The sequence below is a fragment of the Opisthocomus hoazin genome, chromosome 11 (assembly GCF_030867145.1).
Source record: "Opisthocomus hoazin isolate bOpiHoa1 chromosome 11, bOpiHoa1.hap1, whole genome shotgun sequence".
In the NCBI taxonomy this organism is placed as follows: domain Eukaryota; kingdom Metazoa; phylum Chordata; class Aves; order Opisthocomiformes; family Opisthocomidae; genus Opisthocomus; species Opisthocomus hoazin.
The window spans coordinates 24,273,372-24,287,324 of record NC_134424.1 but is presented as its reverse complement, the minus strand read 5'-3'; the positions used below and the strand labels follow the sequence as shown (position 1 = coordinate 24,287,324).

The 13,953-nt window shown below is 46.2% G+C and overlaps 2 protein-coding genes across 2 annotated transcripts in view; one reads left to right on the top strand and one right to left on the bottom strand.

Moving 5' to 3' along the window:
* The window catches only part of TIMP4 (TIMP metallopeptidase inhibitor 4), a 29,231-nt gene extending 22,613 nt beyond the window's left edge, over positions 1–6,618 (bottom strand). Inside the window, exon 1 of the mRNA XM_075432662.1 lies at positions 6,333–6,618. Within this exon, the coding sequence (XP_075288777.1) occupies positions 6,333–6,456 (124 nt within the window). The 5' untranslated portion in view covers positions 6,457–6,618. The remainder of the gene's footprint in view (positions 1–6,332) is intronic.
* SYN2 (synapsin II) overlaps positions 1–13,953 on the top strand; it is a 206,353-nt gene that overhangs the window by 131,674 nt on the left and 60,726 nt on the right. The window lies entirely within an intron of this gene.

Genomic DNA, 13,953 nt, shown 5'->3' with positions numbered 1-13,953 from the left:
GATTTTTCTTTGTTAAGAGCTTCACTCTAAGTGCAGCATACCTACTTTAAACTAGGTAACTTCCTAGGATTCATGTCACCTAGGGCTTTTAGAATTTCATTTGAAAATGCTATTAATGTGTATAACAGTATGCGTAAGGAACAAGTAATGAAAATTGCTGTGTATTTCTTTCATGCTTAGAGAGGTGAAGAAACGTGTCCCCTTTTGTATGACTGACTTTGGTAGGACGCTGTACAGCCAAAATAGGTGTAAGGCAGTTTTGGTATTTACAGGTCTATTGAAATGTGAGTTAAGGGTAAGATGTCTTTTTCTCAGTAATTTTTGTTAATGAACTTAATACTAGTCATGTAACAAAATGTGGACATTGGGAAGGGTGTGACTGTTAATGATTCCTCCATACCAACACTACTTTCTGAACACCTGTGGGACTCTACTGAGCATCAGACTGGAATTCAGCTTTTCTCAGCCACTTGCTGAGGACAGGAGGGTAAGAGAATGATCTCACTTTCAGCACCTCTGCACTGAACCTACCAAATAGGCATAACAGTACTTTTGAAATCAGTATGATTTCTGGCTGGTTTTAAGGTGATTCCCTGGTTGATATAATTAGGGTTCTGCAAATAGTTGTTGTGGCAGCATGCTCTTTCAGTGGCAATAATGCAGTCTCGCATCTTCTTTCTGGTAGTAATTCTTGCAAGAATCATGCTCAGGTGCTGTGCTTTTCCTGTCGTTGGAGAGAGAAGTAAAGCAGCTAAATTCCAGTACATGATTTCTATAATTGAATTCACAGTTCATGGAACAGAAACTCAGCTTTAGTTTCTGTGTGAGACCCCTGAGCAGTGGTAGCTGCATAATCCTTTCCAGTCAGTGAGAAGCTGTGCTAGAAATACGCCTCTGCGTTACTGTCACTGGTTGCCGCTCAAGAGGAAGGACGTTGCTCTGCAGCGGTAAGATCTGCCTCCGTTTGGCAGGAGAACAGTACGAAAGCCGATCATATGCCAAGGGCTAGGATCTTTCCCTGTTACGGAGGAGAAGGCTAGAAGACCGTAGGCCACTCCAAGCCGTGAGCTACGTGAGGCGGTGTCGGAAAGCACGGCCGGTGACCTGGGATGCTGCCCGGCTCTGCCGACAGCCGCTACGGTGAGGCTCTCTTGCCCATTCCCTCAAGCAACGGCGTCAAGAGTCGGGGTCTTTTCATGGGACTCTGTTGAAACCCTCACGGAACACTAAGGCCTGTTGCATCCCTGTCTTTAATGGTCTTTTGTTACGTGGCATGGTTATTACTCTTTGTATGAACACTGTACTCCCAAACACATGAAGATTAATTACACAGATGCTTAACTGTGTGTCAAAACCCCCACTGAAGGTGCTTATCGACCTAAACATGCGGGTAATCAGTATCCGCATAATCACACTGCTCACAGCAAGCAGACTCTATGAGATTAAGAACGTGGTGAGTACGCATAACGTTAATACAGTAACAATAAAAGATAAAGTCTGCTTTAATTTCAACGTTCACCTTTTCTCCCCTAACTTGGAAGAAGTACTGTCTACATTTCTAATACTTTTTCCAGTGCTGATTCTCCCCATCAGACAAAAGTTACTTCCCACTCTAATGATGTACAAATTAATCCATTCCAGCACAAAACTAGATATTATATTGCAAAGAGGTGAAGTCATGGGACACTGAGCCATGAAAGTTTTAATATGAGATTCAGTAATAAAGAAATAGCATATTATAATTTTATGCCAGAGGAGCTGACTTTGAAAACTCAATTCTGATGTGTTTACATAATTTTTTTACTGTTACTTTTAAATGTGGTTAAAATTTAGTATATCATCTGGCATATCTTTCTAATGCCTGATCTCAGTGATCTTACGAGATTTTAACAGGCTGAAAATGCTGCCAAGCTCCAGCTGCAAAATTTCCATCGTACTTTGATATGTTCTGCTCTTCATCAAAACTAGAGAACTACTCTCTGAAGCTATATTGTATATTTATTTGTACTCAAAAGCTGTTGGTCATTTCTGTTGGAGTGTGGTGCCCAATATTCAGTAAAAATATCATTTTCGATAGGTGTTTAAGAAAAAACAGCAACTACGAGGCACTTTAAATCGGAAAGCATACATCTAGCTTTAAAGGTAGGGTGCTGGTGTTACATAGCTGAGAAACACAAAGCATTTACGTATTCGTCCTACTGTCCGAAAAATAACCTTGCTTATGCCTAAGGGGGAAAGAACAGCGTGAATTAGAAAGTGACAGACTTTAGAAAGGAATTGGTCCTCTCCACATACACCGTTTCTCTCTACAGATTGTCTGATTTGATGTAAACATTGGTTTAGAATTGAGTCCAGGAAGACTGAAGTCAGTGGCAAAAGGGTAAATCTCTTGACACTGTCCGATAAACTCAATTGCATCCATGGTTTCTCTCCAAAAAACCCATTATCAGAGGAATTTTCTTGCATTGGCTTGAAACTATGGTGCCTGGCTGCTGAATTTGAAGTGTTAAGCAGTATGTCCTCCTTGCTTTTCATTTCTGCAAGGAGACGGCGTGCTGGATGCCGTGGCGGGGCCGGGGGTCAGCACCGGTCATTAGCAGCGCGGTGTGGGGACCTGCTGTCCAGTAAACCTCCCGTCGCCATTGCTGGGGGAAGTTCTCCAGAGAAGGGTGGGTGTTTGCTGGGGTTTGAGGGCATTCAGCACGTTTCAGGGATGGCCTCAGCACCATTTAGAAGAACACAGAAGGAAGGTGTCTCCCTTTTAACACAGAAGGTGTTCAGCCTGAAGAAGAGAAGTCTGCGAGGGGACCTAATATATACTTAGAAACATCTGCAGGGTGGGTGTCAGGAGGATGGGGCCAGACTCTTTTCAGTAGTGCCCAGTGACAGGACAAGGGGCAACGGGCACAAACCGAAGCAGAGGAAGTTCCAGCTGAAGATGAGGAAGAACTTCTTCCCTCTGAGGGTGATGGAGCACTGGCACAGGCTGCCCAGGGAGGTTGTGGAGTCTCCTTCTCTGGAGATATTCCAGACCTGCCTGGAGAAGGTACTGTGCAGCCTGCTCTGGGTGACCCTGCTTCAGCAGGGGGTTGGGCTGGGTGACCCACAGAGGTCCGTGCCAACCCCAAACATTCTGTGATTCTGTCTTCCTGGTGCTAGGCCCTTCCTACAAGTGGGGATTCACCTCTCTCGGAAGTGAAATCCAAAACTACTGCGAAGCGCGTGAAAGCTGCTCGGATTTGTTCAAAATCCCGTCCTCTCAAGGCGAAGTGGTAAGATGAGCAAGCCCGAGGTCAGGCGCGTGGCAGGACTGGCCCAGCGCTCAGCCGGACCTGCTGCCCGCGTTATCGCCCTCAGGCGGTGCTCGACCACGCGACGCCGGCAGGCTCTGCGCCCGGGCGCTGCCCGTCTTCGAGCCAGCACCCTGCAGGACCAGGCGCGCGCGGCTCCCCCAGGGCCAGCAGTTATTCCTGCCAGGGTACTCAGGGGGGTTGGTAGCTGTGGGTGTTTAGAAGGACAGGAAAGCCACAAAAGCCTCCTGGCAGTAAAAGACCAAGTGTCACAGCACTGATCATGTGAAGAACGGTGCAAGTGAACAGAGCTTCTCCCAGAGTGATTTAATTTCTCTGCTTGTTTTTTCTCTTGGGTATCTCACATAAACACTGAGGTTTCTGAGTGGCTTCGCACATTCAGTTAGAGGCTCAAGAGATGTCTGTTGGTTCAACCCCCTCCACCTCCATTTTCACTCCGCCCAAATCACAAGTGATCTTAAAGGAGATTAAAAACGTTACAGAAAGTGAAACTGAGGGGCAGCGGGCACAAACTGAAGCAGAGGAAGCTCCAGCTGAACCCAAGGAAGAACTTCTTCCCTCTGAGGGTGATGGAGCCCTGGCCCAGGCTGCCCAGGGAGGCTGTGGAGTCTCCTTCTCTGGAGATATTCCAGACCCGCCTGGACAAGGTCCTCTACAGCCTACTGTAGGTGACCCTGCTTCAGCAGGAGGGTTGGACTAGATGACCCACAGAGGTCCGTGCCAACCCCTACCATTCTGTGATTCTGTGAGCCATGATGCAGTAACTGCAGCACGCACAGTGGCTGGTAGCTCTGCAAGTAGACGGAGACGAGGTCTCAGTTTGAACTGTGGAATTTAGAGGCATGGCGTGGTTCCTTTTTTTAAGATGTGCTAGGGTTTTATTCTGCAAGGAAATACTTGAATGTGTTTGTGGGTACAGAGATGGATGAACTTAAAAATAACTGAAAAAAATTGAATAGTCTCAGCCAATAGCTGGATTGGCACTCTACTCCTGTAGATTTGGGTAGCTAAAGAGCTGTCCCTTTTTTTGTTTAGCAATCTTTTGGAAGTATAAAAATGTTGAAATTTAAGTACAGATCTTCAATTTAATCTTCTTAAATCGTAAAAAAAATATATCTGTAAGTACAGTGATATTAACAAGAGGTTGCTGCCGCCGGGGATGCTTAACAGCATGGCCTGGGTTTCACAGTGCCTCTGGTCCTGGGGCGTTCCCGGGGGATGGTGCTGTGCCCTTCCCCAGGGCAGCCCCAGCCCGCTGCCTTTGCCAGGCTGGTTGGTGGGGTTTGCCACAGGGCAGGCAGCTCCACCGATCCCCAGCTCCTTTAATTTTGCTCTGCTTAGGCAAGGTACTGTGGTCAGAGCAAATCAAATAATTCATCCAGAAGTGCTTAGAGCAGGTTTTATGTGTACATATGTGCAAGTTCATATCTAAAAGTATGTATAGACCTATTTATATGACTGAACATCTACATCTCTAGCATTTTGCAATATATAGAAAAGCTATTTTAAAATTATAAATATTAAACAAGGGGATCCTTGATATAAACATTCCTTAGCCAAAAGGTAAAGTTTACTTTAACAGGAATATTTAGGTAAATGAGAGCTTGAGCATCAAGTCCAAATACAAAGTACTTTTGTTTTACAATCTTCAGTATTTAACAACAGATGAAAAGTAGCATATAGCTACCATTTGTAAAATGTACCTAAGAATGGAAGAAGTCTTAATACACGTCATAAGAATGGCCAGAATGGGTTCCCTACGGAAGATGGCTCACAGTGAGGATTTTGAGGTTCCTCTATGCTGTGGAATTGTTTATTTGGGAAAATCTCTACATGAAGTCTACTGAAAAACCATCACTTTCTTCTGCACAGGAACTAATGCAGGTAAATGTGCGCACATGTAGTTGAGCTCCTGGTAGCTTAACTGCTGTTTGCTTTCACACCTTAAACAACCCGGCGTTTGTAATTCCTGGTGTAGGTAACTTAATGAAAAGGATTGCTTGACACCAGCAGATGAAAGAACAATTTAACTGATGGCCACAAACAGAGCTGGGCGTTTGTCGTGGCTACAAAGGTTTTCTGCCAGGGGACAAAAGCAGGGAATCAGTATGCAGAAGGTGCTGCCTGCCCCATGGAGATGCTAATTTCCTGACACTTTGGAAACTCCTGTTCTGCATTTGCTGCTCACACTGGAGGGAAGCTAACCAGCCTTAGCTGGAGCTCAGGAAATCAAAAGACTGCAAAATGTCACATTTTCTTATCCCCACGCAGTGCAATTTCGAGATCTTTGGTTTCTTTCTGGGAGTTGTTTGGCAGCCACCGCGCTGAGTGACTGTCCTGAAACACGGCTCTCCCAAAGGCCAGGAGGCTGCGTTGGTACGGGGCGGCCGCAGCCAGTCTCTGCGGAAAATAGAGGGCCCGTCAGTTTGCTGCTCAAGTATTTTTGGAAAATGACGAAAAAACCCCAACAACCAGTTAAAGAAGTTGTAGTATAGCAGAACAAAGATCAAGTGTTTCAGCATGTTTCCATCGGGGACTTTTATTTGGATTTTTTTCTCTTTTCGTTTTTATCCCCAAAACGCTATAGAAAATATCTCTGTGCATAGTTCACACGTAGCAGACGCATTTGGATAGAATATTCTATTGCAGATACTGTGAACAGCAGCCATAGGAAAGTTCAGGTATACTTCCCTGCTTAACATAGATAATATATATAATATATATAATATAATATAGAGCTAACATAGAAGCCGTTCCTATTAAAAAAATCATAATACAGCAATTTCCACCGTTTGTAACCTATTCAAAAAAAGAAACCAAACCACAGCAATTTCAACAACTCGTAACCTTCTGGAAACGCAAGAAGAGCCGGCCAGCCGCTCGCGCTTCCCCCCGCAGCCCCTCCGAGGGGGGTCCCGGCAGCCGCCGTGCCGGCCTCCCCGGCGAGGCCGAGCCGCCCGGCGCGGCCCCGTCCCGCGGCCCGGGGCGCGGGGTCCGATCGCCCGCGGCGCGGGGACTCACCGAGGGCCGAGTCGCAGAGGAGCTGCTGGGGGTGCGCGGGGGCGCAGCTGCAGCCCTCCGCCGGGGCGCGGGGCGTGAGGAGCAGGAGCACGGAGCCCAGCACGGGGCGCAGCGCCGGGTGCATGGCGCCTGCAGCACCGCCGGACGCGGGTCCCGACTTCCCGGGAGCTGCCGGGCGCCTGCGTGCGCGGCCGGGTCGGGCAGAGCCGGGGGGTTGTGACGCGGGCTCCGGGCGCCGGCCGATGGTGGCCCTGGTGTGGGACCCCCGCCTTTATGGGCCGAGGCGGGGCCCTGGCTCCGCCTCCCGCGCGGGGAGCGGCGCGGCGCTGCCGAGAGGGCTCACCTCGGGCGGCGGCGGGGGCAGGGGAACGGCGGGGGACCGGCGGCCCTCACGGAAACGCCTTGTGCGAGTGTCTGGAGCCGGTGGTGCGGTCTGTAGCAGGACAGGGCGTTTATCCTGTTCTAGTAAATTCTCTCCCCGTCTGAAGTTAAAAACCAGCCCTGCCACCTCCTCGGTTTCAGTCGAGGAGCCGAAGCTGTCCTCTTCAGCTCCGTTTTCATGCGCGGTCCCCGACCGTCCCCGCACTGCTGCGCGTTCTCCTGCGGTGCCGTCCCCGTGCGCAGCCTGGACAGAACTTGGTTCAGGGAAAGGAACCGTCTCAGCGCTCCGTTTGTGAGCCTCGAACAAGCGGTGGGTACAAGGAGTAACGGATGAAAAGTAAGAGCTGCAGGAAGGGCATCTTTTTATTGTTTCATCACAGATTTAAAATCACGAGGAAAACTGCGCCGATGGTGTGCACGGTGTACATGGCTGTTTGCATTCCCGGTCAGTGTCAGCCCTAACCAGCACAAGTCCGCGTCTGTATTTTCTGTCTCATGCTACACGTGGAACACAGACATGAAGAAGAGAGTTTGGAAATTTTTTTGGACTTCGGATCTTTGGTTGCCATAGCTATCTGCATATGTGGAACATGTATACACTCTCTTTTTGTAAAGAAGTTGTTTCGTGAGGGAGCAACAGCAGATTTGATTCGAGAGTAGTAAAATACATCTATAGATCGACATGCAGGACAAACTGCTGGCAGGAGTGCATGTTTCGTCACTTCACAAATCGAGCTTAGGAATTGAAAATTCATTGACAGAATTTGAACCACTTCAGACTCATGCAAGTGTGTTCTGTTGAGGCTGACATTTAGGTGTACGAAAAGTGGCTTGCCACCTTTACATAGAAGCATACATGTTTCACAGCAATAGATTTATTTTGGTTTCGAACAGTAAGAGGTCAGTTTGACAGTTTACTATTAGTGCTCTGATTTGTCTTTTTTTTTCCTGCTGCCCCCCCAAAGACATACTCCGTCTGTTAAAGAAAAAACAAACCACAAATATTCAGAATTAGTAGAATTGGATTTCATTTTTAGATTTTAGATGTGCATTCAAAACTGAGCCACAAATGTTGTACACTACATCCCGATTTAGTTCAAGCAACCATACTTGGATTTTTGTTTTTTCAGTCTGAAGTTTTGGCTTCTAATCATAAGGTTGGATCCAAGTCCAGGATAACACCTGAAAATGATTTAGACCTGTTGACATCTGCATTCTTACCTGGAGGAAACGTGCTTCTTTCGGGAAGCTTTCCATGTGAGTGACAAGGCAATAAAGGTGTGAGGCTGAAACCTTGCACGGGAAGTTCAGGCTCCAGGGAGGCTGCAGAAAAGCCAGGCGGGTGTTTTAATGGCCTCGGTGGTCACTGGTTCTGGAACTGCTGATTTTCAAGTCTTGCGTAGGGCAGTAGCGTTGGAAGGTGTTGAAGGAATTAATTGAGAGCCATTGATTGGTTTCCAGATGACATCACATGGCTGCTGCTATAGATAATCTGGATAGGCCAATTTGGTTACTGTTCCAGTAAAACTCGAATAATGAAGAAATATGCTGGGCAGACTGTCTTCTGTGACACCGAGCGTGCAGATCTAGCTGCCTGGTGGTTAACCGAGGCACATTTTGCCGAAGATTATCCAGAGTAGCACATCAAAATACTGTGCTCTGCGTGCCTGAAAAACCTGTCTATCTAATGCAGTCAAACAAATTGTACAGTCGAACTAAAAACATTATGCTCATAATAAAATTTTAAAATAGTTTTTTGGAAAGTTTAGAATTAGTTCACAACTATCTTGTGAATTAAACACTTAGGGTCAACTGAATGTGTAAAATTGTAAACATGCTAAAACTAAATCTCATATGGTAATGTATAAAAGCCATTAAAACACATTTTAATTACGATCTTGCATAGTATTGCCTGCAGCTACCATTGAAATAATTTTGAAGAGTCTTTCAGAGCCATCTGTACATAGGTGGAATATTTAAAGCACTTGGAGAAGCAAATGGCCATAAGAGAGGTTCTTACTCAGTAAATGCACTCCCTGTGGGTCTCTCTAGACCCAGCCAGCGTCGGGGTGGACAGGCTTCAGATGCGCTGGAGGCAGCAGGACCTTTCAGCAGCGCCGTGGATTGCAGTGAAACGTGTGGCTAGCAGGTTTCCTAACCCGACGTGGAGCAGCTGGTCCCAGCAGCAGCCAGGCGCGGCGGACGCGTGCGCCGGTCAGTCCTAGGGCACAGGGACCGGCTTGGGCAGCGCCGGCGCTTGCGGCTGGCTGTCCGGCTGCCCTGCGCGCCTGGCTGGCCGGCAGTGCTCTGGGAGGTGTGCCTCGCGCTGCTGCGGGACAACGCGGACAGAGGCGTGATCGTTAAAACGTCAAAGGCAAACGGTGTTGGAACTTCCGCAGAACTCCCGTTTTCTGGCAAGTCTTCATTCTGAAACGGCAAGTTTTGTCAGATTACTGTCAGAGTTTAGACAGAGGCAGATGAGCATTCGGAAGGGGCTTTAGTAAATCTGGAAATCCCTATACTCAAGGACATGGTCTCACAAATGCACAAAAATGCATTTTTAGTCTATTTATCAGAGAAGAAAAATATTACCTCTAGATTCTACTGATAGCAGTAGAGTGTGAGTACCTGTTACCTCTGAACGGTGTCAGCAGGCGTAAGGTCTTAGCTTGAAGCTGCATTGTGCTTTTTTATCTTACTACTATTTCTCATTGTATGAAGACAATTACTTCTAGAAAGTTTGAAAGAAACCCTAAGCCCAGCACCCATTCTGTGTTATAATTAGATCTTGACCTTATGAAATACAAAGATTATTCCTGAAAGACATAGAAATATTCCCTAGCTAATTTTTAAGCAAAATAATCTTGTATCTTAAGTAGCAGTAGAGAAATGATAGCCAGCGTTTTATAAATGTAAGCAGACTGAAGAAAAAGAAAAACTTGGGTTTTTTACTGTTTCTCTAAATGGACTATCAGCACAGGGCTCCTTTCACTGCACTGTGTGTGGTGATGTCAGTTGTCCTGTAGCTGGAGAAGGAAACCGTGCTGTCATAGCAAATGATGTCGTACCACTGCGGAAGGACGAAGGCTGGGGGGATGGAGCAGTGCCCCCGCCATGGTTACGTGCTGATACAGCTCATGCTTGCTCAGAAGAAACAGAAGCGCGTTTATCAAGGGAGATGGTCACCGGTTCCTTCCCTTCGTTACTGACAGAACACTTGGCACCTGCTCCTTGCTGTCTAGCTGAGCAAGTCTGGTGTTGAACAACTGATTTCTGCTTTCTGGAAATATGCAAGAAAATAAAGAGGACTGGGGATAACCCACTGTATTTGTTCGTGTGTACAATACTGGAACAAGGCAGGAAACCTGGCTGCAGTCAGACTGATGAGCAGCTTCATCTCTGCTCTGTGAGAATTCTGATTTTGCACGGGACTTCTCATGCTGGAGGGGCTTTTTGTACTGTGGGTTGTCATGGCACCTGTTAATTTTTACTGTGAAGCATTAGCGTTTATCAGCAGCACTCTGGTCATTAATTGTCATCATTTCATTTTCTCTTAACAGCTCCCAGAGACCTGTATTAAAAACACTGTGTCTCCTGTTGGATGCCGCAGAGGCAGAGCCCCATGGCGTGAACTGCCGCTTCCCCTGATCTCCAGAGCGTGTGGCGTAGCGATGGTCCCTGCCGCTTTGCCGAAGGCTCTGTAGCAGTGATGGGGACACTTTGCTGTCTCTTCCCGCTGTCAGGCAGGCTGAAGCTAGGCAGCGTCTGCTGTCTGGACTGCCTGCTTTGTATGGCAGCTTCTGGCAGTCTACAGAGTATCATTTTTTTGTCTACATTGATCTTATTCTCTCTCCAGTGTGGCAAATGAATCTTATTTCATAATGGTAGCAGGCAGGATTCTCCGCAGTATTAGCTTATCTGTCGCCTTCTTGATGTTTTGCTAGAGTTCTTTTCTTAGTTCTCATTTGGCTTTGCATTTATTTTTCCTTAAAACTACTTTCAGTTTAACTGATGTAGTCACAGTAGACATCCTGTACAAACCTGTACAGTCATGTAGAAAATTCAGAATTAAAACAGTGGTTTGCAGAATAGGTGAGCTTTCGTGGATTTTCAGTTCCAGGGCCTCCACATGTACTGTAGCCTGCTTCAAGTAGGAGGGTGTTTATACCTGTCCCTTCCTAAATACTGCAGTAAAAAAACCCCGTATGGTTTGTCATCACAGCAATTTGGGTATTTTTTTTATAAGGTCGCAAAATGTTACTTGGTTTGAGAGGCAGCAGTTTGTGAAAGAGTTGGTAGCACAGTTGGAATGGAATGAAACACTGATGTGCCAGAATCAAAATAGGATTTGTCTCTGCAAAAATTTTGTCTTCTGCACAATTTCTACTGGAGATCCGTGGGAGCTGCTGGTTTTGATTTGCTGCCAGTATACTTCATGTTTTACTTTTTAGTGATGGTTTCTGTTGTCATGCTGTACAGGTATTGGAAGCAGAAGATTTTTCTACCATCAGGTCGCTTCTGTGTTGATTTAGATAGCTCTTTTTTTTCAGTTGAAAAGCAGTTGTGGGGACAAAGGTAATTTAGACTGATTTCCCGGTACAGATTTACTTGATAGTGTCACTTTATATACTAAGATGCTGCCAAAACTTGTATTGATTCCAGCGGATACCAAGAGAACTGGTTCCTCAGGTCCGGCCTTGTGAGCTGCTGCCAATGGCCAGGGAAGGAGCCGTGCACAAGGGGTGCTCAGAACACCCGATTTTGATCAGGTCCCGTTGGTTTCAGTGGGAACTGCGGTGGCCCAGCATTCCCTGGGCTGATCTGTATTGCGCTGGTTTGGTGTCTGAGCCGTTCCAACCCTCTGTTTAGCGAAGAAATCACAGTGAAGGCTCATTTGCCTCTCTGATTACCTGGCACGCTGGCCAGTAAAGCTCTACACATTTTGTCGCCATGAGCTTTGAGGTTTCTGTAATGCCCATATTTACAGAAAGATAACACAAAGCATACCAGATTCTCCTTCGGCTTGCCGCTTGTGTAAAGGGGGTGTGAAACGTTACTCCATACAGACAGAATTTTACATCTGGTTTTTTCTTTCGAGATACAAGGCAGTGGAAAATCTGGCTCGGCACCTGGGACTTGTTCTTAGTTAGAGAATAAGAGCTGTTTGAGCACGGTGTTTCTGCTTCTCTGAGAGAAGAGAGGAGAATGTTGAGCTACCCCTGCCGGTGACGGAAACCTTCTGCAGGGCTGAGTCCTGGCTGGAGCTTGGGATCTTGTCTGCTTGAAAGCAAATAGACCAGAGAAAGTACATCTTCTGCTTGTTTATTGACTTAGGACTCTTCCTGCCTGCTTCTGGGAAAGAAAAAATGAATAAAAGGCCACCTTCATTATTTCACTTCTAATTTCCTTTCTCTAAAGTAAGCAGAGCAAAATTAGACTTAGTCTCATGCATATGCCATAAATAAATGACATGGAACGAGAGTGGTTAAATGAACTTTGCTCGGGGATTATTGGAAAGATAAATATTTAAACACTGAGCTTGAGGTAGGTCATGTTTATGCAACATCTGGGGGTTTTGTCGCTGCTTCCCCCACCACCACCAGGTTTTTTTTCCTATTGTGGCTTTTCCAGTCAACTCAGCCATGAGGACATTAAAGCCAGGGTGACCACCACATCCAAAAAAGTTGGGTTTTCCACGTTGTTGCCAGTAGAGGGCACTTTTTTTGCCTTTTTTTTTTTTTTGCTTTTAGCAGCTGATCTTTGCCTAATTTTATTTTTATGTACACCTTTGGTTATATTTTACATTATATCTTTCTTAGAAGAATTCAAAGTAAATTTCCAGGAATTCAAATTACATCTCTTGGAAATAAAATAGCTTATATTATGTAACTCTAAGCATTGTCTGAAAATACTTAAATTGCAGAAGAACTTACAAACCTTTGAGCACGTTCATGTATGAAGCTTAAATTTTAAGGATTTATTTTAAATCAGTAGACTTACAGTGAAGAGGTCTCAGGATTACACTCTAGTAAACCAGACTCACAAGCTCCAGCAGATTTCTGAAACTGGAAAGGATAGGTATTGTTTCCATTACATATAGAAAAATGCAAACAATAATATCGATGAAGACTGTGCTGGTTAACTATGTAGCCATAGCTACTGATTAACTACATAACTTTACTTCACTTTAGAGAAGATGAGAAGGGTGCCTTGAAGTATTGTGTAAGTTTATCAAACTACAGTACTTCTTTCCACAGTAAAAAGTATGATAAACAGATTTATGAAATCTTTAGGTAGCCAGGTATGAGAATAGAATAAAATGGTACTTATCTTTGTAAGTTCATAGTACAAAGAATCTTCAATTTTAAAACTTTGATGCAGATGAAATGTTGCAAAGTAATGATAATAATTATTATCCTTGGTATTGTGACATCAATAAAAGAATCAGCTAAGTAGTGGGCTGGATGAGTGGTCGGTAAAGTGGATAGAGAACTGGCTGAATGGCAGAACTCAGAGGGTTGTCATCAGCGGCGCCGCGTCTAGTTGGAGGCTGGTGACAATTGGTGCCCCTCAGGGGTCAGTACTGGGCCCAGTCTTGTTTAACTTCTTCATCAACGACCTGGATGAAGGGTTAGAATGTACCCTCAGCGAGTTTGCTGACGACACCAAACTGGGAGGTGTGGTAGATACACCAGAAGGCTGTGCTGCCATTCAGCGTGACCTGGATAGGCTGGAAAGCTGGGCAGAGAGGAACCTGATGAGGTTCAACAAGGGCAAGTGCAGGGTCCTGCACCTGGGGAGGAACAACCTCATGCACCAGTACAGGCTTGGGGTGGACCTGCTGGAGAGCAGCTCTGTGGAGAGGGACCTGGGTGTCCTGGTGGACGACAGGTTAACCATGAGCCAGCGGTGTGTCCTGGCTGCCAAGAAAGCCAATGGGATCCTGGGGTGCATCAAGAAGAGTGTGGCCAGCAGGACAAGGGAGGTTCTCCTTCCCCTCTACACTGCCCTGGTGAGGCCTCATCTGGAGTACTGTGTCCAGTTCTGGGCTCCCCAGTTCAAGAAAGATGAAGAGCTACTGGAGAGAGTCCAGCGGAGGGCTACAAGGATGGTGAGGGGACTGGAGCATCTCCCCTACGAGGAGAGGTTGAGGGAACTGGGCTTGTTCAGCCTGAAGAAGAGAAGGCTGCGAGGAGACCTTATAAATGCCTACAAATATCTGAAGGGTGGGTGTCAGGAG